This window comes from Oculina patagonica, chromosome 13 (assembly GCF_052425735.1).
Source record: "Oculina patagonica isolate OP01 chromosome 13, crgOcupat, whole genome shotgun sequence".
Taxonomy (NCBI): domain Eukaryota; kingdom Metazoa; phylum Cnidaria; class Anthozoa; order Scleractinia; family Oculinidae; genus Oculina; species Oculina patagonica.
Genome location: NC_135770.1, coordinates 27,191,076 through 27,216,681, shown reverse-complemented (window position 1 = coordinate 27,216,681; position 25,606 = coordinate 27,191,076). Strand labels below are relative to the sequence as shown.

The 25,606-nt window shown below is 39.5% G+C and overlaps 2 protein-coding genes across 4 annotated transcripts; one reads left to right on the top strand and one right to left on the bottom strand.

Annotated features, from left to right (window-relative positions):
- Window positions 1–1,750: 1,750 nt before the first annotated feature.
- Window positions 1,751–11,653, bottom strand: LOC144636362 (elongation factor 1-gamma-like). Its single transcript, XM_078495552.1, has 9 exons — window positions 11,536–11,653; window positions 11,256–11,402; window positions 10,326–10,389; window positions 9,595–9,737; window positions 9,073–9,216; window positions 7,755–7,884; window positions 6,194–6,386; window positions 4,714–5,011; window positions 1,751–1,958 (listed from the first exon to the last, which is right to left on the bottom strand). The coding sequence occupies exons 1-9, from the start codon at window positions 11,542–11,544 to the stop codon at window positions 1,806–1,808; spliced, it is 1,281 nt and encodes a 426-aa protein (XP_078351678.1). The 5' UTR covers window positions 11,545–11,653; the 3' UTR covers window positions 1,751–1,805.
- Window positions 11,620–23,664, top strand: LOC144636306 (uncharacterized). 3 transcript variants are annotated; one of them, XR_013567503.1, is made up of 11 exons: window positions 11,620–11,854; window positions 13,235–13,316; window positions 14,767–14,898; window positions 15,329–15,434; window positions 15,975–16,032; window positions 18,845–19,011; window positions 20,017–20,147; window positions 20,281–20,329; window positions 21,371–22,291; window positions 22,381–22,584; window positions 22,633–23,664. XR_013567503.1 is itself a non-coding variant. In XM_078495483.1 (9 exons), the coding sequence occupies exons 1-9, from the start codon at window positions 11,718–11,720 to the stop codon at window positions 22,153–22,155; spliced, it is 1,647 nt and encodes a 548-aa protein (XP_078351609.1). In that variant the 5' UTR covers window positions 11,621–11,717; the 3' UTR covers window positions 22,156–22,340. The 3 variants fall into 3 exon arrangements, 1 of the variants encoding a protein (XP_078351609.1); XR_013567502.1 differs by having other exon boundaries at window positions 22,381–23,664; XM_078495483.1 differs by lacking the exons at window positions 22,381–22,584; window positions 22,633–23,664 and having other exon boundaries at window positions 11,621–11,854; window positions 21,371–22,340.
- The last annotated feature ends 1,942 nt before the right edge of the window (window positions 23,665–25,606 follow it).

Here is a 25,606-nt window from a genome sequence, read left to right as displayed (position 1 = left end):
ATAAAACCCTCCGCACAGTGGCAGCCGAAAGGCGCACAACACTGATAGAAAAGAGGCCGGAGGTGGGAGAAAAGGGGGCGGGAAGCAGATGGACTTTATTCTCAGGACGGGAACCGGGAGAAATTGAAAAAAATTCTTAACATTTTATATTAAGCAAAAGAAATGGGACAAAGAGGAGGGAACCACTATGCAAAGGGGCGGGGAGCGGGAACAAAAGGTACGGGGAGCGGGAGGTTCAGGACCCCCTGTCCCCACGCACTGTTTTCTGGTCCAGCAGTCTATATAGGACAGAAAAGGGGGAGGGGGTGGTACGAACACTCCTCACCAACACTAAAAAGTCCCCTTTTTTTTCTTTGCAGCTATTTCAGTGATAAGTAATGGATTTTTTTATTACAGAAAAAAGCCCCGAACCAATCGCACAGGCCAAGTAACTATGACACTTGCCATGACCATGAAAATCAAATGCAGGGTTCTCTTATTTCTACGCATGCATGATTATTCCATTTCTATGGTTATGGGGCTCTGTTCTATGGCCCTTCAGGCTGCTGGGAGCTCCGCAACGAAGTCCGGAAGCCAGATACAGTCAACTCTCGCCTTGCGGACACCCCGCTATTACGGACGCTCGAATAGGACAAAACCCCGGCGGAGAGGGATGTCTCCCGACTCTCGGGACACTCGTGGTACAAACAATATGTTTTGACTCTCGAAGCGGACACATGAACTTCTCACATGTTTCACGGAATCAGTGTGGTCTTTGTAGTCCTATCTCATGCGTCACACTTCTTCGCCCTCTTCCAACGCTCTTTGGAGAACCAAACCCTCAAACCCTGACCATTTCATCTCCTCCTAACGACTACTGAGTGACTCACGCTTTGAGCTCGTATCCCATACTATTACTATTTCATTTTCCTCCACCCCCTCTCTCTCGACACAAACGAAGTCCCGAGCGTGTCCGCTATAACGAGAGTTGACTGTACAAGGAAAACAATTTTTGTTTGACATACAATGTATTTTGTAAAATAGCCCGCCAGACCTTTAAGACTGATCCCCAGTTGTCTATTATAAGACAATTTTATGTAGGTTTCTAACCATTTTCTTTTCAAGAGACAACTGGGGATAAATGAGCAACTGTGAAATCCTTCATTAGAAACAAGATTTTGTATTGCATACTACAGCAGAATCTTGGTAACTCGAACTCTGAAGGGATACGAAAAACAGTTCCAAGTTAGCGGGGTTAGACGGGTCGATGATTAAGTAGTCAATTTGCCATGTCAGTAATTTTAATTCTGATTTTTCAGAACTTCAGTATACAGTTCAGTGAAAATAAAATCTCGTCAGAAACTCTAACACGATCATACATTCCTAGGATAAGATCGAGAAAACGTGATCTGTTCGTTGCACAAATTAATATCAAATTGTTGCAGTGCTACTTTTAGTGTTTGAATCTGATAACACGACAAGAAGAGCTAAAGGGATATTTCAATGAGCATGGCTGGCAAGTTGCAAGAACCATAATTCGAGTTGTTGGGTAGATTTTGATCAAGGGAATAAAAAATTTGCGAGGAATCAGAGTTATTCAAGTTCGAGTTTACCAAGTTAAAATGACTGTAAAGTGGGTCAAATCTAAGGGAAATTGGTCTTAGTTCGAGTAAACAGGGGAGTTCGAGTTATCAGCAGTTCGGGTTACCAGGGTTCTACTGTAGGTTAGGCCTTTAACAATGGACACAAGCACAACAAGCCACACAGTTCATCAGTTCTTAAAGCAGTTTATTGTCTTGTTGGAATTTTTCATCAATTCTAACAGTCTATTTAAAGATCTTTCCTTGGTTGAATGTCTTTCCATTGAAGTCTCCTTCTTGTAGCAGATACTCATTGATGATCTTCTTGTGAGCAGGGTTATCCACATCCAACTTGGTGAACTTGTAAGATGGCGAGTCGATTGCCCAATCCGGATTCAGCTACAAGGGATGAGTGACAATGTTCATCAATTAGTTGAAACAGCAACAACATTGCGCTTAGTTTTAAGCAGTGCATTGGCAATTGTGTAACCCCCAGGGCTACTTTTCAGGAAAAAAATAGATAGAATCAGTTGTGTCAATAAAGCCATAGTTTAAATACCTTATTACATGAAATTTTCGCGACACGTTAATTTCGCCAATTTCGCGATTCCAAAAAATCGCAAAATTAAAGTGACGCGAAAAAGAAGTGTCGCGAACATAACATCACGCGAAAATTAAGTGACTAATAATCAAGAAAGAATATGTTTAGTACCACTGAAGGAAGGAATCCTCAATGTAAATGGATGTTGTCGTCAATTGACTGAAGAAAGATAACTCATGGACTTGCGTTTTGTTAGTTTGACGTTATTGCTCCTTTAATGAAAGCGTTTTATTTAATTCAAGGGCATGTTGAATAATATTGCCAAGGAAATGTAAATTGCGTTTTACTCCGCAAAAACGCGAAAATAAAGTGAGTCAAAATACGAAATTTTCGCAATATCGCGAAATTAAAGTGTCGCGAAATATCACCTCAAAATCGCGAAATTAACCTGTTGCGAAAATTTCATGTATTAAGGTATTACAACAAAGTACAACCATATTATACACATGAACATCCCCTCCCCCAAAAAATACCAACTTTTTTAAAACCTTTAAACTACCTTATTTCAAGCATTGTAACATGATGAGGAAAATTGAAATTTAAACCCAGAGTCACAACTTTTCTCTACAACAGCACTGAAAGAGTTACAGTTAAAAGCTGATGGCATATAAACTGTTAACCCCTATCAGTTGAAAGCAAAACGGTTATGCTCGGTTTTCACCAAGCACTTTCACTTTCCTGCAAGCATAACACCCGGGGGGGGAAGGACCCCCATACAAAATTGACAGGGATGCTCGCCGTCTTGCTTAGGGGTGTTAATTTCGGATTTTTGGTCTCGCTTCGGGTGTTCCTGGCAAAACGCCAATATTTTTAGCCATTATGGTCTCGTTTAGGGTTACACACGAAAAAATATACAAATATAAATTGTATTCTTAGTTTTTTGGTATCTTTTAGGGGTCAAGAAAAGAATGAGCCACACCCAGATTGGTCTCTTTTTTCAAAATTCCGACAAGCATCACCGTCCGTTTCAAATAGGAGTCCCCCCGGGGCATAACACAGATTTCCTTGAGATTAAAAGCTAAGTTTTTGTTCTGCAAATGTGACTTCTGTTATCCGGTCACAGTAATCACACAGCAACAATACACATCTGTTTTCTTTCTTTTCTTTTTCTTTTTTTTTTTTTTTTCATCTGTTTTTTGTTTTGTTTTGTTTTTTTGTTTTTTTGTTTTTTTTTGTTTTAAAAATCACCAATACAGTCGACTCCCGATAACTCGAACCTTCAAGGGAAATTGAAAATGGTTCGAGTTATCGGGAGTTCGAGTTATTGAGAGTTGAAAACAAATGACCGGAAATAAGGAAAAAACGGTGTTTACTGATTTTCAATTCATACAATGTATACAAGTGTACATTTTAAACAAATTTAATTAGCGAATAGAGAAGCCAAAAGAAAACGGAACAATATATTTCTAAATCACTGTATAAACCAGAACGTAATGTAACGTAAAACAAAGCAAATCATGCTGCGAACGTTGCAGGTTTCAAAGAGAACAACACTATAGGCTACTGCTGCAGAGTTTATGCGATTTATTTTTTCGAGTAACGGTCAGTTAATTCGTCCTGACGATAATCCTTTAAAGTTTTCCAAGGTTGGGGTTGCAAGAATCGGTATCAACCTCTACAAACAAACTGAACGTGTGTAGCACTAGTAGTCAATGGCGTGGCACATTTCGTGTTTTGAGGGGCGTTTCGGGGACGACTCTGACTCGTGTACGTTTTTATTTCAAAATTTATTAAACGTTTTGGACTACAGTACACTGTTTGTTTTGACCTGTCGGGTATTGACAGACATGGTTCGAGTTATCGAGGGTAAAACTATATAGAAAATGACCTGAAGGGAAACGAAAATTGGTTCGAGTTAGTGGGAGATTCGAGTTATCGAGGGTTCGAGTTACCGAGGGTAAAATTACAGTAAATGTACGACGGAAATCCAGGGGAAATCAGTTTTGGTTCGAGTTAGCGCGAGGTTCGAGTTAGCGAGGGTTCGAGTTATCGGGAGTCGACTTAAATGAACAATGACAATTTCACCCAACTAAAATCTAACTTAAAACAATTAAACTGAACCATTCATTAACCATAATAAGTAACAATCTCTTTACAAAGAGCCCCTCATACAAGTATTGAACAGATTTCCACACATAAATTCAGTCCACTACTCTATCAAGTAATAATCATTGGGGCTCAGTTTTTTGAAAAGACTAAGTATATTTCAAGTTGTCTCTTGATTCTACTAGCACGCACTCAGCACAAATATCACAAAACAGCAACAGTGAATCACACAGTAATGTTGTCAAAATAATTTAAACATCAAAGAAGCCACCTCATGCTGCTAAAATGTACATGTACTAAACATTTTACTATTGGAAAGATTTGATTGGCCTAGAAACTTGGAAAATCACCAGCAAGATGCCAAAAAAAATAATTACAAACTGCTAATCCTGTTTGTTTGTTTGTTTCTTTTAATGCTGTGGGTCACACAGACAGTGTAACAAAAACAATACACATTTACAAGTAGCCAAAAAAAACAATGTATAAACATAAAATTTTGACACCTACATCAAAGGCCAGCTGTTGAGTACGGAAGATCCAAATACCCTCAATAGCGCAATCCTTGTCCTTTCCAAAAATACCAACACTGGCAAAGGCAGTCTTGTGTAGTTTTTCTATACGCTGAAACATGCCCCCGACCAAGTTGCAGGCCATAAAGATCTTATTTAGGTCAGCGTTGTATTGATACTCGGCCAGCCACACAGAATAGTCTTCCTTGTTGAAATGCTCCCAAAAGTACGGAATAGCCACGGTCGCTGTGTCAGTGTTTGAGTAAGTACGTTTGAATGCATCCATGTCAAATGAGCTAACAAACAATAAATAATTAGGATATTAAGAGATTAATATGTTACAACCAAATGTGTGGCAAAACATTGCCTCTGCATAAATGAAGCTACCAAAATGATTCAATTATTATAAGCACCTCACTCCCAATAGCTAAGACAAAGCCTGCTGTCGAGCCAAGTGGCTCATCCAGCCTGAGCTTATCCTGGTTTCTGTAGCATTAAGCAGCTAGGAGTATTTCTACATCCCCCTGAATGGGATGCTAGTCCATTGCAGGGTTACCCCCCAGCAGTAACAACCCTGCAAGTTATTTTTTTTTTCTAAGTGGCCATTTGGTCACTGACTGCTCAAGTTTGGTCGCCAGTGAAAAATTTTAGTCACTAAATTAAGCTCCGGCTTTCAATCCTTCTTCTCAATTTTAGTCGCCAGCCTGGCAACTTCGGTTTAAATTTAGTCGCTATGGCGACTAAAATGGTCTTAACTTGGAGGGTTGAGTAAGTTCGCCGGTACCCATTTATACACCTGGGTGGAGAGAGGCACTGTGAGAGTAAAGTGTCTTGCCCAAGAACACAACGCAGCACCCCAGCCAGGTCTCGAACCCCGGGCATTCGACTCGGAGCCAAAAATTGAGTTGAAGGGCCCCAAAATTAAGTTAAATTTGCTTCGAGCTGAGAACACTTTCTATCATTAAGTCTGTCAGTCAGTCAGACAGCCAGCTAGTTATTCACTGGTTTGTGTACATGTACAGACATGTAGAGTTGTAGTGTTGAACCTCAAAGAGTTGGGTAGAAGCTTTCTCTGTTGCTTACATGAAAGGCTCGCTATATGACTCAAGAAAATTACAACAGGAACAATACCTCCTTACCACAATACACAGCCCCCACAGCGCAGTGGCCTACCGGTCAGCACGCTGGACTCCGGATCAAGCGGTCCATGTTCGAACCCTGGCCAGGGTTACCATGTTGTGTTCTTAGGCAAGACACTTTACTTTCATAGTGCCTCTCTCCACCCAAGTGTATAAATGGGTACTGGTGAATTTACTGCTGATCCTGTGGTGGACTGGCATCCCATCCAGGGGCGAGTAGAAATACTCCTAGTCGCTTTATGCTATGGAAACCGGGATGGGTCACTAGGCTGATAAGCAGATTTTTTATCACATAATTACACAATGCAATCAGCCTTTCCTTGTGCATGATTTTCTAACCTCTTTGGAAGACCAGCATAAGGATCTTTAGCTGGTTCCTTTGGAGCATCCTCCTCCTCCTCCTCCTCCTTTTCTTTCTTTGGTTTTTCCTTCTTTTCTTGTTTGGGTTGTTTGGGTTTCTCCTCTTTTGCTGCTTTTGCCTTCTTCTCCTTCTTCTCGTCTGTCTTGGGATGCAGTTCAGCGTATTTCTTTGCTGAGAAGACAAAGAGAACAAAGAAAATAAGTGTCATTTCCTGGGGTAGCTTGAATTTCAGCTAACGAACTCTTTGTAGTAATAATCAGAGAAGGTGATTGAGTATTTTTTTACAGCAATATAATACAATCAATCTGTTTATCTCTAAGCCTACTTCTAGACAAAGTTTGTCTGCACCACAAAAACAAAATAGTTTAAACATGAGACACTCAGTTGTGTACTGCAGGTAGCTTTTTCTATTCAATCCATACTGAAAATGTTGATTGCATAAATATGTCACTAATATTTTGGTCCATACAATTCTTTGACAGGTTTGTGATTGACAGTGTAAATTTTCAATGAATGCAGGCCTGCAAGACCTTCTAAGTCTTGGACTACAAAGCAGGGGTTTTCTTTGAGCAAATAGTCCACAAAGTGCAACCAAGTTGACTATCCCTCATCAAAAACAAGGGCAAATACCAGCTGCCTACTTCAAATTTTTTGAAACCCATGCATGTTCTATTTAACAATTAGACTATGAGCCCGAGTTTTCTATGAGCAAATAATCAACGAGGCGCAGCCGAGTTGACTATCGCTCAAAGAAAACGAGGGAGAGTAGTCTAATTGTTTTAGTAGAATCTCTAAAGGATTGCAGTCCAAAACCTACAATATTGTGCACTTTGAAGACAAAAATCAAGAAAATTTACCGCTTAAAGAGCTACTTGCGCGCGCGACTGTTTTCTATCAGCGAATAGAAAACAGTGGGAGAACCAATCAGATTCGCGGATTTCCAATAGAACACAGCTGAGTTTCTACTAACAACAGATAGATGACAATGAGAGAACCAATCAAATTCATGGATTTCCAATAAAACAGAATAATCCTTGTCAAACTGCCTGATCTGGGGTGTCTATGACATCAGTCTTTGGGGTGTCTATGATATGCTGATGTCTGGTCTCATCCCATAACTCTTATTGTGAAGCGCATTGAGCTTTGAAAATACACTATTTAAGAACCTATATCATTCATTCATTCATTCATTCATTCATCTGTTTGACATCAGAGCAAGAACCTTTTTTCTCAAATTATTCCCTTGTCCATTCAGACATAAAAATATGTGATGCTGGTTGGGCGCTCTGACCATTGAGCTACAAGAGACTCATGGTGAGCTGGGCCATTTACAAGGTTCATAATTATGTGGCATGCCTCCTGCATACTGCTAGGATCAACCATGTCAAGAAAATATATTTTTCTTCTTTTTTACAATGTGGTTGTCCAATTGGACAACTGGGATTGTATTTTTCTTTCTCTGTATGGAAAAGTTGCCCATCCGGGATGTTTGGACAGCCAGAGTTTCCTGCTCTGGACATACTATTGTACAAGACCTACCGTCAAATTTGGCCATGGTTTCGCACAGCTTTACTTCACCAAGGACCTTCTTAAACTGTGGCTGATTAACAGTAGTAAGGAACCACCGGTTTACATTACCAAATTGAGCTCTGAAGCTGGGCTCCATCACCTGACAACACACAGCAAATTATTAATTTTAGTAAGACATTCAAGAACCATTTCAAAAATTCCATTTCTTTCACTGAAACCATGGTTGAAATGGCCTTTTCTGCAAATATGAAGGCTATGTCTATAGGCTTTAGCCAACCTTTAGAAAGAGGGCAATCAGCATACAGTCGAAGCTCTCGTAAGCGGACACCCTCGGGACGCGAAAAAAGTGTCCGTAACTGGAGCTGGCCGCTTACGAGAATGGTTCTCATAAGCGGCCACTAGAGGTGTAAGGGATAAATGGCCGCTTACAGGAGCTTGCCGTAAGTGTAAGTGGTGTTTCGAAATGTAACCGGACGTGGATGACGACAAAACAAACACTGAAATATGTTAATGTAATTACTGTAAAATCACTGTGACTCATTGTGACGAACGGCGATGTAAAGTTGATTGGTAAGAACAAGATACAGAGGTTGTTTATAGGATTTTCTTTGGGGTGTCCGCTTACGGGAGCTCAAAAACAAAGAAAAAGTCTAACTCGTTATCTCTGAAAGTGTCCGCGGCCGCTTACGAGAATGTCCGCTTACGAGAATGTAAAAATACAGAGTTTGTATGGGAGTTAAAAACGGGGTTTCAAACCAGGCGGCCGTAAGTAGAGCTGTCCGCTTACGAGAGTGTCCGTTAAGAGAGCTTCGACTGTATTTGAATCAGCATTGGTGCAATGGAAGAAAGAAATGTTTTTCACAGAAATAGGTTAAATTCCCGGTACATAAAAATAAAACAAACTGGCCTTTTATGCTTTGTGACTCTGGAATCCAAGGCTCCTAATATAAATATGAAAATTGGAAGGAGATAGGGGGTTTCACAGCGATTATGTATTGTGCATTCCAGCTGTGTGAGGTCATGCAGTTGTTTCGAGCTCTGAAACGTGCTTTTGTGCTGCAGTTTGCTCCATAACCTTTCCTCCCTCATTTGTGGATCTGGCAAGTATAGGGTTGTAAAGTATCTCCACTGACCTTGTCGGTGTGATGGTGCCTGGTGGGCGGTTGCAGCTTTCAGAGTTGCCATGGATACCTGCATGCCCTGCTTGAGGCTCGTATTTCACCTGGAACCACCCCCCCCCCCCCACTTTCATAGGCACCTTCCCCAGGCTCATCTTTTGGCAATGAGTTTAACACACTTTTACATGATTCACACTTGAGTTACCCACCTGTTTGTAAAGCATGAGAAGATTGCAGGCAACTGAGATGTCAGCAAGTGTCACACGTTCACCCACAAGGAAAGTCTTTGTCAACAGAGCATTGTTAAGAACTGTTAAAGACTTCTTTATGTCCTCCATGGCTTTGTCAGTAGCCTTAAAAAATATATTAAAAATTGATATTTCTCACATTCTGTTGATAAACAGTCAAATAAGAGGCAATTATTTTCTGTTTCTTTGAAACAAAGGTGATATAACCTCATTTTATACGGCAAAATGAAAACCGGAACTTGGCAACTTGCTTGAGCAAATTTGAATTGAAAGTTGCAAGTTGTGACGAGCAAACTGTCAATCAATACTGGTACATTGCGCCGCCACATTGCAAAGTTCCCATCAAAAGAACATTCATTTTGACTGTAAAATAATAATAAAAAAAAAAACAGCTCCAAACTTCATTCACCTTTACATGCTTAGATTAATGGCGAACCAAACATCTTGAAAAATAATTTATAATGTCTGGACAAAATTACACACCTGTTTGTTGAACTGCATCAAACCCAGAGTTGGAAAAACCCAGGTAGCTACTGCAGGCAAGAGTTCTTGGTCAGCAAAGTTCACATACTGCTGAATCAGCGCTCCTTCCAATGGAGTCTTTCCTCGCAGCTGGTCGTTGGACACTGGCAAATGTAAATGGGGAAATATCAGTATTTAGCTGTTCACAGGGATACCAACCTATTCATGATTTAAAACCTTAGGTCACACTTCAGTAATGATATGATTTCAAGCCCAATGATCGGAGGGTACTACTGGTAATTGAATTTTGTGTGATACAACAAGAGAAGTTTAATGAGAGCTAAAGAGAAGTTGATTCATGGTGGTAGTGTGATTCAATTTTCCCTGTTACCAAAAACATTTTAAGGTCTTTTTACTTTTTGGCACAGTCTTCCTCCCCAATGAACATCTGAGATGTGACTAAAAATATTCTAAAACTGACTTGTTAGTGATAAACAATTCTTCTTTCATGTAATTGATATTTCCCATATACCAATCGAGACACTTCTCATACAATGGAATGGTCAATTAAAATCTTGACAAATCAGCCACACAGAGTTGAATATTCCACAATTTAAGGGGACTACATCATAGACAATGCATCTTGAAAAAAATTGACCATTTTTACGGGGACATCCACTAGAATAAAGCACTTATTGAGATGACTAATTAAGAGAGCTGAAACAATTCAATATGGTCATACAGAAACATACCATAGTAAGCAATGGCATTGCTTTCATAAATGCATTTTCCGTCTTGGGTCTCAAAGGCTGGGACCTGCAGGTGATAAAAAATGTAAAATATGTACCACAATTAAGTACTAGAGAAGAATGAAAGCCTGACTTTGACATAAAATGGTATCCATGGTTCCCAGGGAGTATTCACCACAAAATGACATGGTTACATTTTAAGAACGCTGTTTTTACTACAAGTTACATTGCAGTCACTGCCCGGGCTGAAGTACCATACTTGAGACTGTGTGTGTTGTGGTTCAATTTTACCCAAGCTTGGTACCTGATTTTGGTATTTTCATTTGTTCTTATATAATACATTTGAAACAAAGAAAAGTGCCAAGCAAAAACTGAAATGGAACCACACAACATATGTCTTCTAAGATGTGGCAGCAGCTCTTCTTTCTCCTACAACTAGTTGCGAAAATGTCTATCTTTAATTTTTGTAAGGAAGTACATGTATGGCCCTGGATGCTTTGACCCCCCAGGATGGACACTGTAACCGCATAAATTTATAGAACTTTTAGTGGTATTTACCTATAACTTATATAGAAATTATTTGCATATCACATAAGTGTCTACGTAAAAATGAATCACTAATTATTCAGAACATAACATTATATACATTTACAGGAATGCCTTGTCCAATCTTATTTTCCCAAAAGTGAACATTTTTTAACAATTTTTTTAGACTTAGAAAATATATCCCGTTTCCATATTTTAGGCTAAATAGGTTATTATAAAAAAGGGGTTCTAATTTACAAATTTTAGCCTAACAGGTTCTTACTCGCGGGTTTTTACTGTATAACGTACAGTACAGATATATTGCTCAAGAAATATTTATTTTAATTTATTTTTAGAAAATATTTTATTTTCATTTTTTTAAATAAAAGAAGGCTCTGAAAAATATACCTTTCCAAGGGGGAATTTCTTCAAAAATTCTGCAGTCTGGTTCGTCTCTCCCAGCTTGAAGGCTGGAAGAGTTATTTTGGCACCACTGTACTCGGCAGCGATAAGGATTTTGTAGGCCCGAAAGTTGTCGGGGTATGTGTACAAAGTCTGTGGAAAGAAACAAAAATCCTTTGACTTCAAGGCCCATGAACTTCTCTAATATCCAAAAAAACTATGTAATCTTACGAAAATGTCAGGATTACTTCACAGCGAAAAGGATTCTAAAACGAGAGAAACTTACGCCAGCCATCGCTTTCTTGGAGGAGAAATAGAGGAAGATCGAGGAGTTCTGGGTCCGACTTTATAGAGTTTCAGCTTGGTAGCCGCGCCGCATGGAACCTTGTGGTGCAAAAACATGGCGGCGTTGGCGGCGTAGAAAAGCAGAAAATGTAGTTTTTACAGTGTTCTAGAGTCCAAGCAGTCATGCCTAACTGGTACTTCAGCAAGGAGGACTTGTTAAGGACTCCGTCCAGGCTAGATGGCATTGATTATATGACTGAAATGCGCTACAGGAGAGAGGGAACTCGCTTCATTATGAACTGTGGTAACAGAATGAGACTGTATCCTTACTGCTACCCAACTCTGACATTCGTGTCGGGTTTTTTTGTGTGCAAGTTCCAGATTAAGTTAAAGAGTGTATATGCTGCATTTTATTTTGCTTTCGAGGATGGACCCCTGCTAAACTTCAGAATACCCGGTCAACCTTATTTACACATGTCATTGACATAAGAATAGAATCTATTGTGTTATGAAAAATTTGAAGGAAAAAAAAACAAGAGGGGAATTACCTCGTTCTACAAAAGAGTCCTTTATGTCGAGGTTTCACATGTACATCGAAGTGGCAGGGTGAGATTCTGAAGTTGCTCATCAGGACAGGAGGTCGGGTAGTCACAAAGTGCCAGGCAGCGAGAACCAAATAAAAAAAAATATAAAAAAAAAAAAAAAAAAAAAAAAAAAAAAAAAAAAAAAAAAAAAAAAAAAAAAAAAAAAAAAAAAAAAAAAAAAACCCCAAAAAAAAAAAAAAAACCCCACCCCCCCCCCCAACAAAAAAGAGAAACCCCCCCCCCCCAGGGCAGCGAGGCATGCTATGCATTTTGGTTAGCCTAAATAGCACTCCGGTTAGCATACAGTTAGCTTAGCTTAGCTTAGGCATAGTCTCCTCAACTAACTAGTTATGGCTTAGGTAGCTTGTGGTTAGCCTTTTTATTTGGAGTAGAGTTTCTGCCTCGCATGCATCGCTGTCTCGCCTTAGGGGTGTCGAATGGTAAATGGGAGACTTTGCGAGACGGCGAGACTGATACCTTTTCTGCGAGTCCGAGCCCTTTTTAGCCTTGCAAAAGAAATTGAGACTCCGAGAAGGTGTCAAAGAAAAAATTCAAGACGACAAGACCCCTGAAATTTGGCTAAAATTTTGTGCGACACGCACTTTTTGAAGGACCATTCACCACCCCTTGCCTTGCATGCCTTAGCTTGCTGCCTGACACATTTGTGAGACTCCAGTAGGTCCCTGTTGACCTCTCAGACATGTTGGCTATCCAGTTGTACTTTGTGAACAAGTATCACTTATTAAATATGCATGTTTGTGAAATGTATATACACTGTATAGTACTTGCTTTAAACTAATGGCAAAAAATTCCCTTTAAACAAACTGACAACACACACTTGATCAACAAACTAGGTTATTCCTCAGTGATCATAAAAACAAGAGGATTTTTTGTGCACATGTATACCAATGTATGTCCTCTACGCTGATCTCATGGTTTTGCTTATGTGACAATGTTTTGCAACCAATTTCACCGACCCCAAAAACAAAGTCATGAGGATTAAAACAAAATCTCAGTGATCATGCTGGCTAAGGCTGCATAATTACAGATTAATAATAATTATTAACCTAATTCTACAAAGTCTAGTAATAAGATCCTTGACAAACTGAATATCAGACGTTACGACACTATGGCCACAGGAGCTGTGTACTTTCACAGGTTCTACATGGTACAATCTTTTAAGAACTTCCCACGCTGGGTACGTACATGTATTTGTTGGTCAAATTTATTAAAAAAATTAAATATTCTGTATTACAAGCAGGTTTATTCATCTGGCATACATGTACCAAGCATTGAAAAAGACTCTTAACTCTGTACCACTTTTTATAAGTAGCCCGCGGGGTACTCGACATAATCTTGGGTAGGGAGGTGCGGCCTGGCCTCCTAAACCGTGACCCTGTTTAAGACACAGACCTCTGATTTTCCTACCCCGTTTAAGACAGAATGCCAAGTTTTAATACCCCATGTAAGACATAACCAAGTACCTCACTGGCTTTGTTGTAATCGTGAATGAATGCTAAAATCAACGTAAGTCAGCAATACTGAAGAATTTGTAAAAATACGGCTTGTGGCTAAGTTTGTATAAATTTACACCTCTGCATTAGTATAAGCCTATCCTGTTTAAGACATTGGTCTCTGTAAAGAAAACCCGTTTAAGACAAAAAAGGGGTGAAATATAATACTCCGTTCAAGAAAAAAAGGCTGAAAGCACCCTATGGGGTCACACATCCCCTTTAAGCTCTTATAAGGGAAACCCCCCCCCCCCCCCCGGGATAAGTAGTCCTTTTAAGCAATCATAATTATTGGCTGATCTCAAGGGTGGTTGCCTGTTAAACAGTAGCTGCACTGCAGATGTTTTTTGGTGGGTGAGCATGGGATAATTTTGTTTGCGTATTTGGCCTGGGAGGCACAAAATGTAGAGGGAGAAGACAAGAGAATGTGGCCACAGGGAGTTGGCAGGGAGCAGGAGGAGAAAAAAATTATTCTTCCCCACCCTTCATTCAGGCCTCACTCCTTTCTCTCTAACTAAGTACTTTTTCCCTCTCTCCTCAAGCCTCTGGCAAGGTGTAATCCAAGATGGCACTTGCCAGATCTATCAAAATGTATCACTCACTAAAGTACTCCTGCATTGCATGCCGTATTTTCTCGATTACGCCGGACCCCGATTAAACGCCGGCCTCGTATAAACGCCGGGTCAAAATTGCTAGTTTTTAAATAAACGCCGGGGGCGTTTGTTCGAGGTCCCGGCGTTTATTTGAGGTCAAGCTAACAAGTAAATATATTCTGTTTGTCACAAATCTCGATTGCAACATAAACTATCCAATCCGTAATAGTGCACCTTTGGGAAATAATCACCTTTGGATACCCAGGGACACTTTTTCGGGGCAGAACGAAGAGAAAAATTGTCCCACCTTGACAAAATGCCCCTTGGTCTCGAAGATCGGTAACAATAAATCAATCTGAAAAATTGGCAGAAAATTGCTGTCCGTTAATAAACGCCGGGCCCCGATTAAACGCCGGCTTCAAATAAACGCCGGGTTCACGAAGTCAAGTTTGAAATAAACGCCGGGGGCGTTTATTTGAGAAAATACGGTACTAGTGAAACAAGAGAACTCGGTGTCTTGAAGATTTTTTTTTTCAATATTCAGGTCACAGGTGCGGCGTGTTTGTTTCTTGCTGGAAAAGTAGAAGAAACTCCCAAGAAATGCAGAGATATCATCAAGACTGCAAAGATCATTTTGTTTGAAAATCAGTTTGAAGTGTTTGGTGATGATCCAAAGGTAACATTACATGTAATTGCTTGAAGTTTCTAAGAATCTCAGACAAATGGCTTGTGTGGTGACCTCCTGGCAATAAATTCTCAATTCAGTAACTACATTCCTGGTTTCAAGAGACGAAGAAAAGAAAAGGAAATTTGTTATTCTTTTACTACAGTTTACGTACTTTGCAACAAGAAATAAATTTTAAATCTATAGTTGTACAGATCTAACAGATTCTTTCAAACTTTTCTCTGGGATGTACACTGTCTAAGATTTGGACCAACAGCCAGAATTTTCTTGATCACAGGCGGAAAATTTTGGGTCACATCAAAAGAAAGATCTAACCAGACACAGCCAGAAAAATGAAGTCCTCAGGAGGTTATTTTTTTTTTCTGCCTTCTGCCTATTATTTATATCCCTGCTTTCTGGTACATTTTCCTTTAACTTTCAGGAAGAAGTAATGACGTATGAAAGAGTTCTGTTACAAACAATCAAGTTTGACCTTCAAGTGGAGCATCCGTATCCTAGTCTGCTGAAGTTTGGCAAAGCACTGAAAGGTGTGGGATCATTTACCGTCGCTTGCATCTAAGCATGTAACACTCGCCGCTAAAACATGATCTAATTGGCTATTAAACGTCTCAATTCGTTCAAACTTAAGTTTGGCAGACTGTAACAACAACTTTTGCACCAAATGTTCAACACATTCTGGTTTTGAAATGGCAGAAAGTTTGGATATGAAAACTTTTTCCGACAAATTGATCCTGATCTGTGTCGATATGCATTTGCAGGTTCACTTGAATCACTTCTTGCGTAAAGTTTCGCCAGTACTTATGGTAAGCATTTTGAGCACAAAAGTTGCCGTTGGGGTCTGCTAAACTTCAACGTTTGATGAGGACTCATGCCACGTTCGATACCCAGTTAGATTATCTTTTGGCAGTGAGTGTTCACGCTTCGATGCAAGCGACAGTAACAAATCAACCACATTTTTCCATGGACTTCACTCCTATAGACCATATTTTCTAATAGTTCTTCTAAGTTGTTGATGTTTTAGTCTACTTGGTGGACTAACAGAAGTCATAAAATTTGTATCAACACAGGTGATCGTGCAAAGATGAACAAGTTGGTCCAAATGGCATGGACATTCTCAAATGACAGGTCTGTTTATTGTTGTTGTTGTCCCTGCTGTACTGTCAATGGATTGTATTTAAGAAATATAAACAATGTGTTCCATGTTTCTATCAAGTTATAGAAACACAAGTGGAAGTTTGGAAGAACAAGAAATGCTGTGGGAACAGGAGTCAATAGGCGAGTGTTTCCACATCTTTTTCAAGCTCTCCAAAACTTACAATGAGTGTTCCTTTAACTGGATTGAAACAGGGAACGTGTTTTCTATTTCTTTAGAAAACACTGCGAGGCAAAAAAAAAAAATAACTCGTTTATTTTGATCATCAAAATGTGAATTATCCTTGCTTGCAGCATCATTAGTGGTTAATTAACAGTAAATGTGTGGAAGAGTTTCAAAAGAAGCAACAGTCCAAAAGAAATTATAGCGGACCAAAACAAGTGACCTCTTCCTCAAAGAAACAAATTATAGCAAACATACCAGATACAACAAGCTGCATGCATACATACTAGTAAGCTGATCTGATGCTAAATTGTATTAGGTGTCCCCAAACTCCAAAGACATTAATACATGTACAATATTCTCTGTTCTGATATAGCATTTAAGTAGGCTCTCTGCATGACTGGGTCACATGGTGCAAAATCAGCCATGCTGGGCTGCAAAACATGCAGTGGTACATTGTGCAGTTCCAGAAAATATCTTTTTTTTTTTTTTTTTTTTTTTTTTTTTTTTTTTTTTTTTTTTTTTTTTTTTTTTTTTTTTTTTTTTTTTTTTTTTTTTTTTTTTTTTTTTTTATTTATATAAATAACCCCCCCCCCCCCCCCCCCCTCCCCCCCCCCCCCCCCCCCCCCTCTCCCCCCCCCCCTCTCTTTTTTTTTCTCCCTTTCCTAATTATTATTTTTTTTTATTTTTTTTTTTTTTTTTCTCTTCTATTTTTTATTTTCACCCCTTTTTTTTTTTTCTCCCCCCCTTTCTACCCCGAAAAAAGGGGAGAAATATTTTTTAAAAATAATATAATATCATAACAACACCATAATTAAATAAATAAAAAAAAAAAAAAAAAATAAAAAAAAATAAATAAATAAAAAAATAAATAACTGAGATCAAAAATTAACTGCAACATATCCATACCCACCCTTTGGAATGTCATTGGAAATTCCGAGGGGGTGGGGGGTCTCAAAAGCGAAATTTTTTAAAAGAAGGTATGGGGCTTAACTGGAATTTCCAGAGGGGTGGGGGACTCTTGAAAACCAATATTAACCTTCCGTGGGAGGGGATTTTATGGAACAACACATTCGAAACAAAGCAACTCAATCAAGTCAAGCTTCACCTTGCTTTGCTTTGGGTGTCCCACTGCAGAACTTGCATGGCTGATTTTCAACTGTGTGATTGAGTGGTGCAAAAAAAATAAATTCAACAAGATTCCTCCATTGTGTAGTTCCAGAAAATATCCATACTCCCCCCCCCCCCACAGAAGAAATTTGAAATTTCCTGGGGGGTGATCTTTAACTGGAATTTTCAGACGGGTGAGGAGATTCTTTTAAAAAAATCCTTTCCGTAGGGGAGGTATAGATATTTCATGGAACCACACATTGGGTCTCTTTATATTCAAAACATTTTTCTTTCTGTACATGGATTGGCCTACATGTAATACACATTTTACCTAGAAGACACAAAAGTATAGCTGCCACACAAACATTGCAACCTTCCAAAATAGCAAACAAGGAAAAGCTGCATGTAAATCGGAAAGTAATGAGGGTCATTTTTTGTATGGGATTGCGTTGCTTGCCAAGGGGGACATCAGTTTATGCAGGCTAAAAGTATAAAGTCTGCATTTGAGCTTAGTGGCCCATCAGGCCAGAACTTATCCCAGTCTCAGCAGCATGAGGCAACCAAGAGTATTTCTACTCCCCCTGGATGGGATGCTGGTCCATCACAGCATTTTCCCCCAGCAGTAAATTGGCCGGTACTCATTTATGCACCTGGGTGGAGAAAGGCACTGTGAGAGTAAAGTGTCTTGTCCAAACAACCTTCCAAGTTTATTTTGTGGCCACTTACTGCTCAACTTTGGTTATCATGTAGTGTAAAATTTTAGTCGCCAAATTAAGCTCACACTTTCAATCTTTCTTCTCAATTTTAGTTGCCAGGCTGGCGACTTTGGTTCCAATTAAGTTGCCAGCTCCAAAATTTTAGTCGCCATGGCGACTAAAATGGTCTTAACAGGGACGGTGGAGCAATTTTCCAAGTGGGGGTGCTGACTAGTGACTTGAAGTGGGGGGCTTAAAAGACCCTTCTCTTAGTAAGTCTTTATTTTTTTCGGAAATTCTGGGGGGGCTAAAGCCCCTCCCAGCCCCCCCAGCTCTGCCGTCCCTGCTTAACTTGGAGGGTTGCCAAGAACATAGCACAATGATCCTGGCTTGGGCTCAAAACCTAACGTGTTCGATCTGGAGTCTAGCACACTAACCGTGCCTCCTGCCTCCTGCAATAGTACATAAACACCATCAATCAGTTATCTTAATTGTAAATTAAACTCATCAACAATAGCGAAGCTTGCGAGCAACTGTGCTAGTGAAATGAGCTTGCGAATGATAGCGAGCAACACGCTGCGTGAAAGGTCATGAAGAGCCCCTGCGAAGGCCCTGGGGCCACCCCGAGCTCTAAGCGGCCAGCGATAACGGCCTACGGCGTATAGGCGTCACAGAGTGCCCCAGTGAACCGCCAAGGTTGCAGGCGGGCTTCGTGCATCCAAAGGTTGCTGGAGAGCATTGCTTCGAGGTTAACTTAGCCTAAATTACATTTAGCCACATTTTATTAAGGAGAGTTTTTGTTTGTTTAACCTCACAGCTTGTCCACCACGCTGTGTTTGAGACACAAACCAGAAGTCATATCAGTGGCCATGATAGCATTGGCTGCAAAGTTTAACAACCACGACTTACAGGCATCCTCTGCTGCTCCTGGCAAAACATGGTTCCACTCATTCATCAAGGGTGTCAAAGAATCAGTGATTGAAGGTAATTTTTTAATGGCTGTTGATTTTTAATTAAGAAATCAAAAAAGGACACTTATGGTTTAAAAAGATTAATGAAAACATGTAGAGAAAGCTAGGAGAAATATTATAGCACTACTGTATTGACTTGATTAAACGCCGCAACAGGGTTTATTTCATTTTTAGCATTTCCAATGCGGCGTTTATTAAAGGGCGGCGTTTGTTTCAAAATCATATTTCTTAAATCACTGACAACAACTACGGTAAATCATTTGTAAAATATCATGTAAAACAGAAACGTAGTTAAAGTTTCAATGTCTCACTTTTTTGCTGAGATTGTGCAAGGTTGGTGTAGATTACCGAGTAATACCCTTTCTTTTTTGCTGTTGTTTTTTTCTTCCTTATTATAATTTTCCTTATTTTTTCCTTAAAGTCCTCTTTTATACCTTGCATTATGAGTGAATTACATTGTATGAAATTTTCATCAGTATTTGCAATATAGCTGCCTCTTTTTATTGCAACTTAGGTGTTACAAAAACACTATCCTACACATTTGCTTGTGCACTAAGCTCATGCAGTATTAGTTCTGTTGCATCTGCTCATTAAAAAATAACAAAAAATATTTAGCAAACCCTACATGTTTCTAGCTTAGGTCAAAAGATTAACTGAGTACAAGTTGCGGTTGGCCTGCATTATGCACCTGGTCAAGTATTATCTAAACTGGTTAATATTATCTACCTTGTTGTTACTTATTTTCAATGTTTTAAAAAAATGCAAGACCCACAAAAACATCTTAAATTAATGTTTTTGACTACTTTAAGATTTTTAACTTATTTTTTTGGGCAAAATTAATCAGGAAAATTATTTCTCATAAATTATGCCTGTTTCAAATTAAGCTCCCGCAAAATTAAGTTCTTGTAAAAATTAGTCACAATAAGGTTAGATTACATTACAGGTCTATATTGCTTGTAATAGTATATTGATATATAATATTTACATGTATGATTGTTAATAATTTATTAAAATGTAGATATTTGTGATGAAATGTATGAACTGTATGGCGGTGGAAAAAAGAAGGAAAAAACTGAAGCTAGTGACGAAGGAAGCTCATCAAATCATTCCAGTCCAATGACAAGCTTGAGTCCACCAACCAAGAAAAGAGTGAGTATGTTTTTAACAGTTATCAATAGACATTTTATATCTTTGTGCTTTTAGTTTGGATGATATTTCATATGAACCACCAATAATAGTTATTGATAAATAAATAAAATAATTCTTGCTTCTTTTCTTTCAGAAACACACAAGCACTTCATCAGAGATCAAATCACAGACATTGGCTTCAGGTACAATTATTTTGCCACAGGCTGATGATTGTTTGTTAAAATATTCTTGACTGTCAGTTAATTATATTTATTATATAAACTGCGGTTGTTTATTGGGATTTTGACCACCGAGAAAAACAGTATCACAACGTGTGTAAAATTACCGACGATAATTTTTTACGTGTGTTTGATATCACCAATCAGGTGCTGACAAGTTTGCCATGTTTCAATTTCTCTATTGATGTTATTGAAATTCCTGAAGCATGGATACCTACGATCAGAAAGCATGACAGCCGTTCAACTACAAAGCGGACCTCTGAGGAAACACCATCTGTTAGTCCGAATAATAATGAGGATCGAAATGCACCAATCACAGCGAACCAACGTGCATAAATAGCGATGCGTAAACAATTGATCTCATCGCCTGATGAAGACTATCAGTATTGCAGTCGAAACGTCGCGATCAACATCTCAAAGCGATTCTATCGTGAGAAACATAATGATGAACACTACCACGATGAACAATATTCACATCTTTAATGACACTATCGAATACTTTCGAAAGCACTTAATTGAGTTAATACGGAAAGTGACCCCCCAATCGGAAAAAACTGCATCAAAACAATGTGTGGAAAGTCCACACAAAAACTAGGTTTTTTCCAGTCTGCATCTTAAGTAGCTTCTTTGTTTAAATAGTACAAAGAAACTTCTTAAAACGCCGACTTGAAAAAAAACAAGCTTTTTGCATGTTATTTCTTGGAAACGAAGCAAAAACCAGGAGAAATAAATACAGTACAATGTTTCACATACGTAAACAAACCCACATGCGAAATGCCATTGTTTTGTCAATGTTTATTTTCAGCCAAAATCACTTCTGCCCCTTTTCCACCTAGCCCTTCAATTACTCTTACATACATGTACATCTCTCATTTACAATAATTTGGCTTCAAATGTACCATCATCAGTTTTTCCTTACTTGTCACAAGGGATGCCCTGACCCCTCAATATAGTTTGAACTTGTACACTATAACCTATTTTTTTAAATATTCCCCTTTTTACCAGATACTCCCCCTGTTCCCAGTCAGATGTCTGCTGAACCACTAAAGCCACTTCCGCCATCACTGACTTCATCTCAAATACAAGTGGAAAATGTCAGCCCAGCACCGATTCCCTTGCAGCAGCAACAGCCTCTTACTGTCACGACAGAACCACCAAAGGTCACGCAAACAGTGGACACTACATTTGCTTCAGCTCAAACAGGAAAAACAACAAGTGACATGCCCGCAGTAGCATCTGCAAACGTTCTTCAGCCTACCTTGACGTCTTATTCTGCCGTAACGTCGTCATACAGTGCAGAACAAAACTATGCTATGAACATTTATCAACAGACAGTACAACCCACAGGAGTTGCAACTCTTACTACAAATGCTTCATTTCAACCTTCTCTAGGTAGCACAACCCTTGGTTCTGTTCCTCCATTTCACTTGCCTTCTCAGTTCCAAAACCAGTCGTATCTGCCGCCAACTCAAGGATATGCCCACTTTACTGGCCTTGGAGGGTTCCCTAATGCGCCTCCACCCCCTCTGCCTCCGATACCTACTAGTGCTTTATACCCTCCCCCACCAAGTGGTGTAAACACTCTGCAAAACCCCTCAGGGTATGGGGTGCCACCTCATCAAGGCAGACCACCTCACCCACCCATGTCGCTCCCCCCTCCTCCCCTCCCTCCGCTCCACAGTGGACAGCGGCCACCACTACCTCAAGTTGCCTCCAATGATTTTCAGTGGCCAAGGCAGTTTGGGGTTCCTCCGTCGCAAAATCAACAGATGGGAGGCTGGATGAGATGATGAAATGTACATTTACAGTGACATGTGCAGTATGCCAAACAGCAAGTGTCTGCTAACTTACTTTCTCGCAACAATTGGTTTGAGTTTAAGTTGCAGTTGAATGCAGACTATCTGCTACATTTTGAACACAAATGTTGTGCAAAACTTATTTTTGCCAGTTTTCTACTAGCCTCCCACGCAGTCGTTCTTAGGGGCGAACGTGTTTCAAACACGATCGCCCCTAAGCAACTGCGCTGGAGGCTAGTTTTCTACTGACACATTGTTACTTTTCTAATTTGCATAAAACCCTTGGGTTAAACTGGTTTTCAACAGCTGAAGTTTTTTTTACTGGTAATACAGATGTCTGGAACCTACTAAACTAGCTGTTTTAAATGTATGCAGTGTTAGCATGGTGTAATAAAGATTGGCTAGCATTAATAGGTATAAAGTGTGTGCAGATCAGTACTGTGTTGCTGTAACACTTTACACACATTACAGGTCTATCAAACTAGTATTTTAGGCGTGCAACATATGTGTACAGCTTTGGAGGTGTAGCCCTTTGTACACATTGTAGGCCTATCATACTAGTGTTAAAGGCAAACAATGCATGCAGGAGGGCTATGAAGCTGTAGGTCTTTGCACTCTTTGCAGACCTATCATTCTAGCGTTATAGGCATGCAATAGTACAGGTATGCAATGCGTGCAGAGGGCTTCAGCTACCTAGCTCTTTGCACACATAGCAGGCCCTGTGATGCTATTTAATGCTAGGTACTAGTAAGCCAGAGACAGCAAATCTCTTGTTCCAGCTCAGCCTGACCCCTATGATAGAGTCATTCAAGATTCCTCGTGGACAATCTGGGACATCAAACTAACCAGCAACATGAAATTTTTTGGTTCAAATCCAGAATCATTTCCAATCCCAACTAATCAGTAAAATTTGTGAATTCAAAAATACAAGATTAGAGCAGTTTTCACTTGAGTGTCAAAAGTAAATTGCGTTTGCTTTGGTTTTGAATTGCTACGCTCAGTGATTGGCTTTAAAATCTCGCGCCACTTTCTCAGCCAATCAGTACTAAAACCAAAACCAATCGTGACTCGCTCGCGCACGTTTTCCCGCGCTTTGCGCTGGCTACATTATTTGGATTGTTCCTGTCTTTTGTGATTGGCCGAAGTAATTATATTGGTTTTGGTTTTACGACACTCAATTGAAAACTGCTCTAAGGTCACATAGGATAACATGTTCCAGAAAATATACATGCTTCTTCCCACTGAAGGATTTTTTGTTTTGAACCCCCACCACCCCCCTCAAATTTCCAATGACCTTCGATGGTTATGGTTTGAATCCCAGATTCCTCCCTCACAGGGATAGAGTGATACCTGCTGGTTCAGTGCAAACATTAATGGGCGCTTCTTGTAGTTTGGACACGCAAGGCTGTTTTCTATTTTCAAAAGAAATGTCGTAAAAATGCAAAATCAAGAACCTTTTAGTAATAAGATTAAAATAATTGTCATTCTGGACTGCCCACACATTCATTATAAAAAAACTAAAATAGAAAAAAAAAGGAAAAAAAAAACAACACCAAAACTGAAACCAGTCTTTTAGGAGGAAGGGCAGTGTAAATTTCTTCACACTGGACTGCTCTCTTTCTCGTGCAGCAAGTAAATAAGCATACAAAAATATGCAACCTGCAGGGAGATTTTGGCAAAAACAATCTAAAAAAAAGTCCCCCAAAGATTAGCCCTCCAGAATAATTATAAGCCCCTGCTGTAGCAGGCTCCTAGTATGCAGATGTTCTTTTGGTTCGTCACGTTCCTCCTCCAGGGAGGAATGTGTTACGAGCCCAAAGAGCGTAGGAGATTATTTTGCATTGTACTTTACCTTGTTAGAGAATGCTTGTGTTAATTTTGGGTTCATATTATGTTTAGAGAGGTTCCCTAACTGGTATTGCTGTTTGCACCAAGAACATTTTAGTCATAGGGTCCTGTCCAAATAGTTGCTGTTTGCACCAAGAACATTTTACTCATAGGGTCCCATCCAAATAGAAACTAAAAGATTTTTGAACAGGCACTGGATGGATAACTTTAGACACATTATCACAATAATATTATTGTGGTCTGTGCAGTTATTGTACAGTAAATAAGGCCTAGTTCAGACATCGTGCTCCTGCCGTGCCGAACTAAATTCAGGAATTAAGTTCGACAAAAGACGGCGTCTGAATCAAATTTTGAATTGAGTTCGGCAAAGCAATTTAGTTCGACATGGCATGTCGTGCCGCACGACTCTGGCACGGCAGCGGTTCAAACGTTGTGCTTTTGCCGCACCAAACCAAATTCATAAATTATATTAATGTATTTTGGCGGGATTATGTTCCCGCGAGGAGTTACGAGGAGACCGAGAATAATTCTCCATTACGGAGTATGCGCACAACCTCGTTCCCAGGGTCTTCTCCGTTTTTAGCCGCCATTTTGAAAACGGAGAAGCCCTGGTGACGAAGTTATGTTTTAACATCGTTACCAGTTGAATTTTATTGAATTTTATTCTTGCCAGACGGCAAAAACCATGGCGGTCAGCCAAAGGAATACAATGAATATTTTTTCTGCTAAAAGCACGTCGAGGATGTTTCATTCAAAAAGTAGATGACACTAATGACAGGGAGCAGGGCGAAGAAGAAGCTAGCGGGTCTGAATCCGAAATAAGCAAGTTTTAGGAAACTAATCGGGCAAACAAACAAACATTCGTCGTACTCGCAAAAGGAAAAGTTTTTTCTGTTGCTTTTCTTTGAGTTTCTGCTGGAAGGTGGATCACCGCTGACTAATTGTTACGTAGATTCAGTATCCTGTGCGGCTCTGGCACGACGTCTGAATCAGGTCGTGCTTCTCCGTGCTACGTGACCTAAACAATTAGTTCGGCACGGCAGGAGCACGATGTCTGAACTAGGCCTAAGTTCTTTTGTTATCAGCCATTTGACTGTAAGCAGTCAAATCTTTTTTCATGCAATTTTCCTGGTGTTATGTTATGTATTGCGTTAATAAAATATTTCCATCTCCAATCAAATATTTTTTATTTAACAGATAAATTTATTTAGATCTGCTATTTACAGAATTGTACCTTTTTTACAAAGAATTCTCTGTCAGAGCTATTTTATTTTCTTCCATCATAAAAACCTAGTGAAAACATTAAATATTAAATAGTTATGCACTACATGCCTGCCTATAAAGTCAAATGCATAAAATGCACTCTAATCTGTATACATCTTCAATAATAGTTAGTTACAGCTCAGTTTCATAATTATATAACCTCAATAAAATGTTATTTTTTTTTTCCCAAAGTCCAGTTTGCAGAGGATTCTCTCTTACTTAACACAAGCAGGACTTAACTTCAAACTGACAGTCAGGCTTTTAGCCAGGTGGGAGTCCAGGAATCCTGTGGACAGCCACTTTTCAGAGAAAATTAATATAACTGCATACCGGG

What these genes read in the sequence shown, in the direction of transcription:
- LOC144636362 (XM_078495552.1), bottom strand. An exon ending in TGATGCAGTTCAACAAACAG is followed by an intron (nt 9,217 to 9,594) that starts GTGTGTAATTTT and finishes ATATTTTTTAAG; the next exon opens with GCTACTGACAAAGCCATGGA. An exon ending in AACCATGGCCAAATTTGACG is followed by an intron (nt 6,387 to 7,754) that starts GTAGGTCTTGTA and finishes TTGTCTTCTCAG; the next exon opens with CAAAGAAATACGCTGAACTG.
- LOC144636306 (XM_078495483.1), top strand. Translation starts at nt 11,718, where the DNA reads ATGCCTAACTGGTACTTCAGCAAGGAGGACTTGTTAAGGACTCCGTCC. An exon ending in TGTTTGGTGATGATCCAAAG is followed by an intron (nt 14,899 to 15,328) that starts GTAACATTACAT and finishes TTTAACTTTCAG; the next exon opens with GAAGAAGTAATGACGTATGA. An exon ending in TGGACATTCTCAAATGACAG is followed by an intron (nt 16,033 to 18,844) that starts GTCTGTTTATTG and finishes TTAACCTCACAG; the next exon opens with CTTGTCCACCACGCTGTGTT.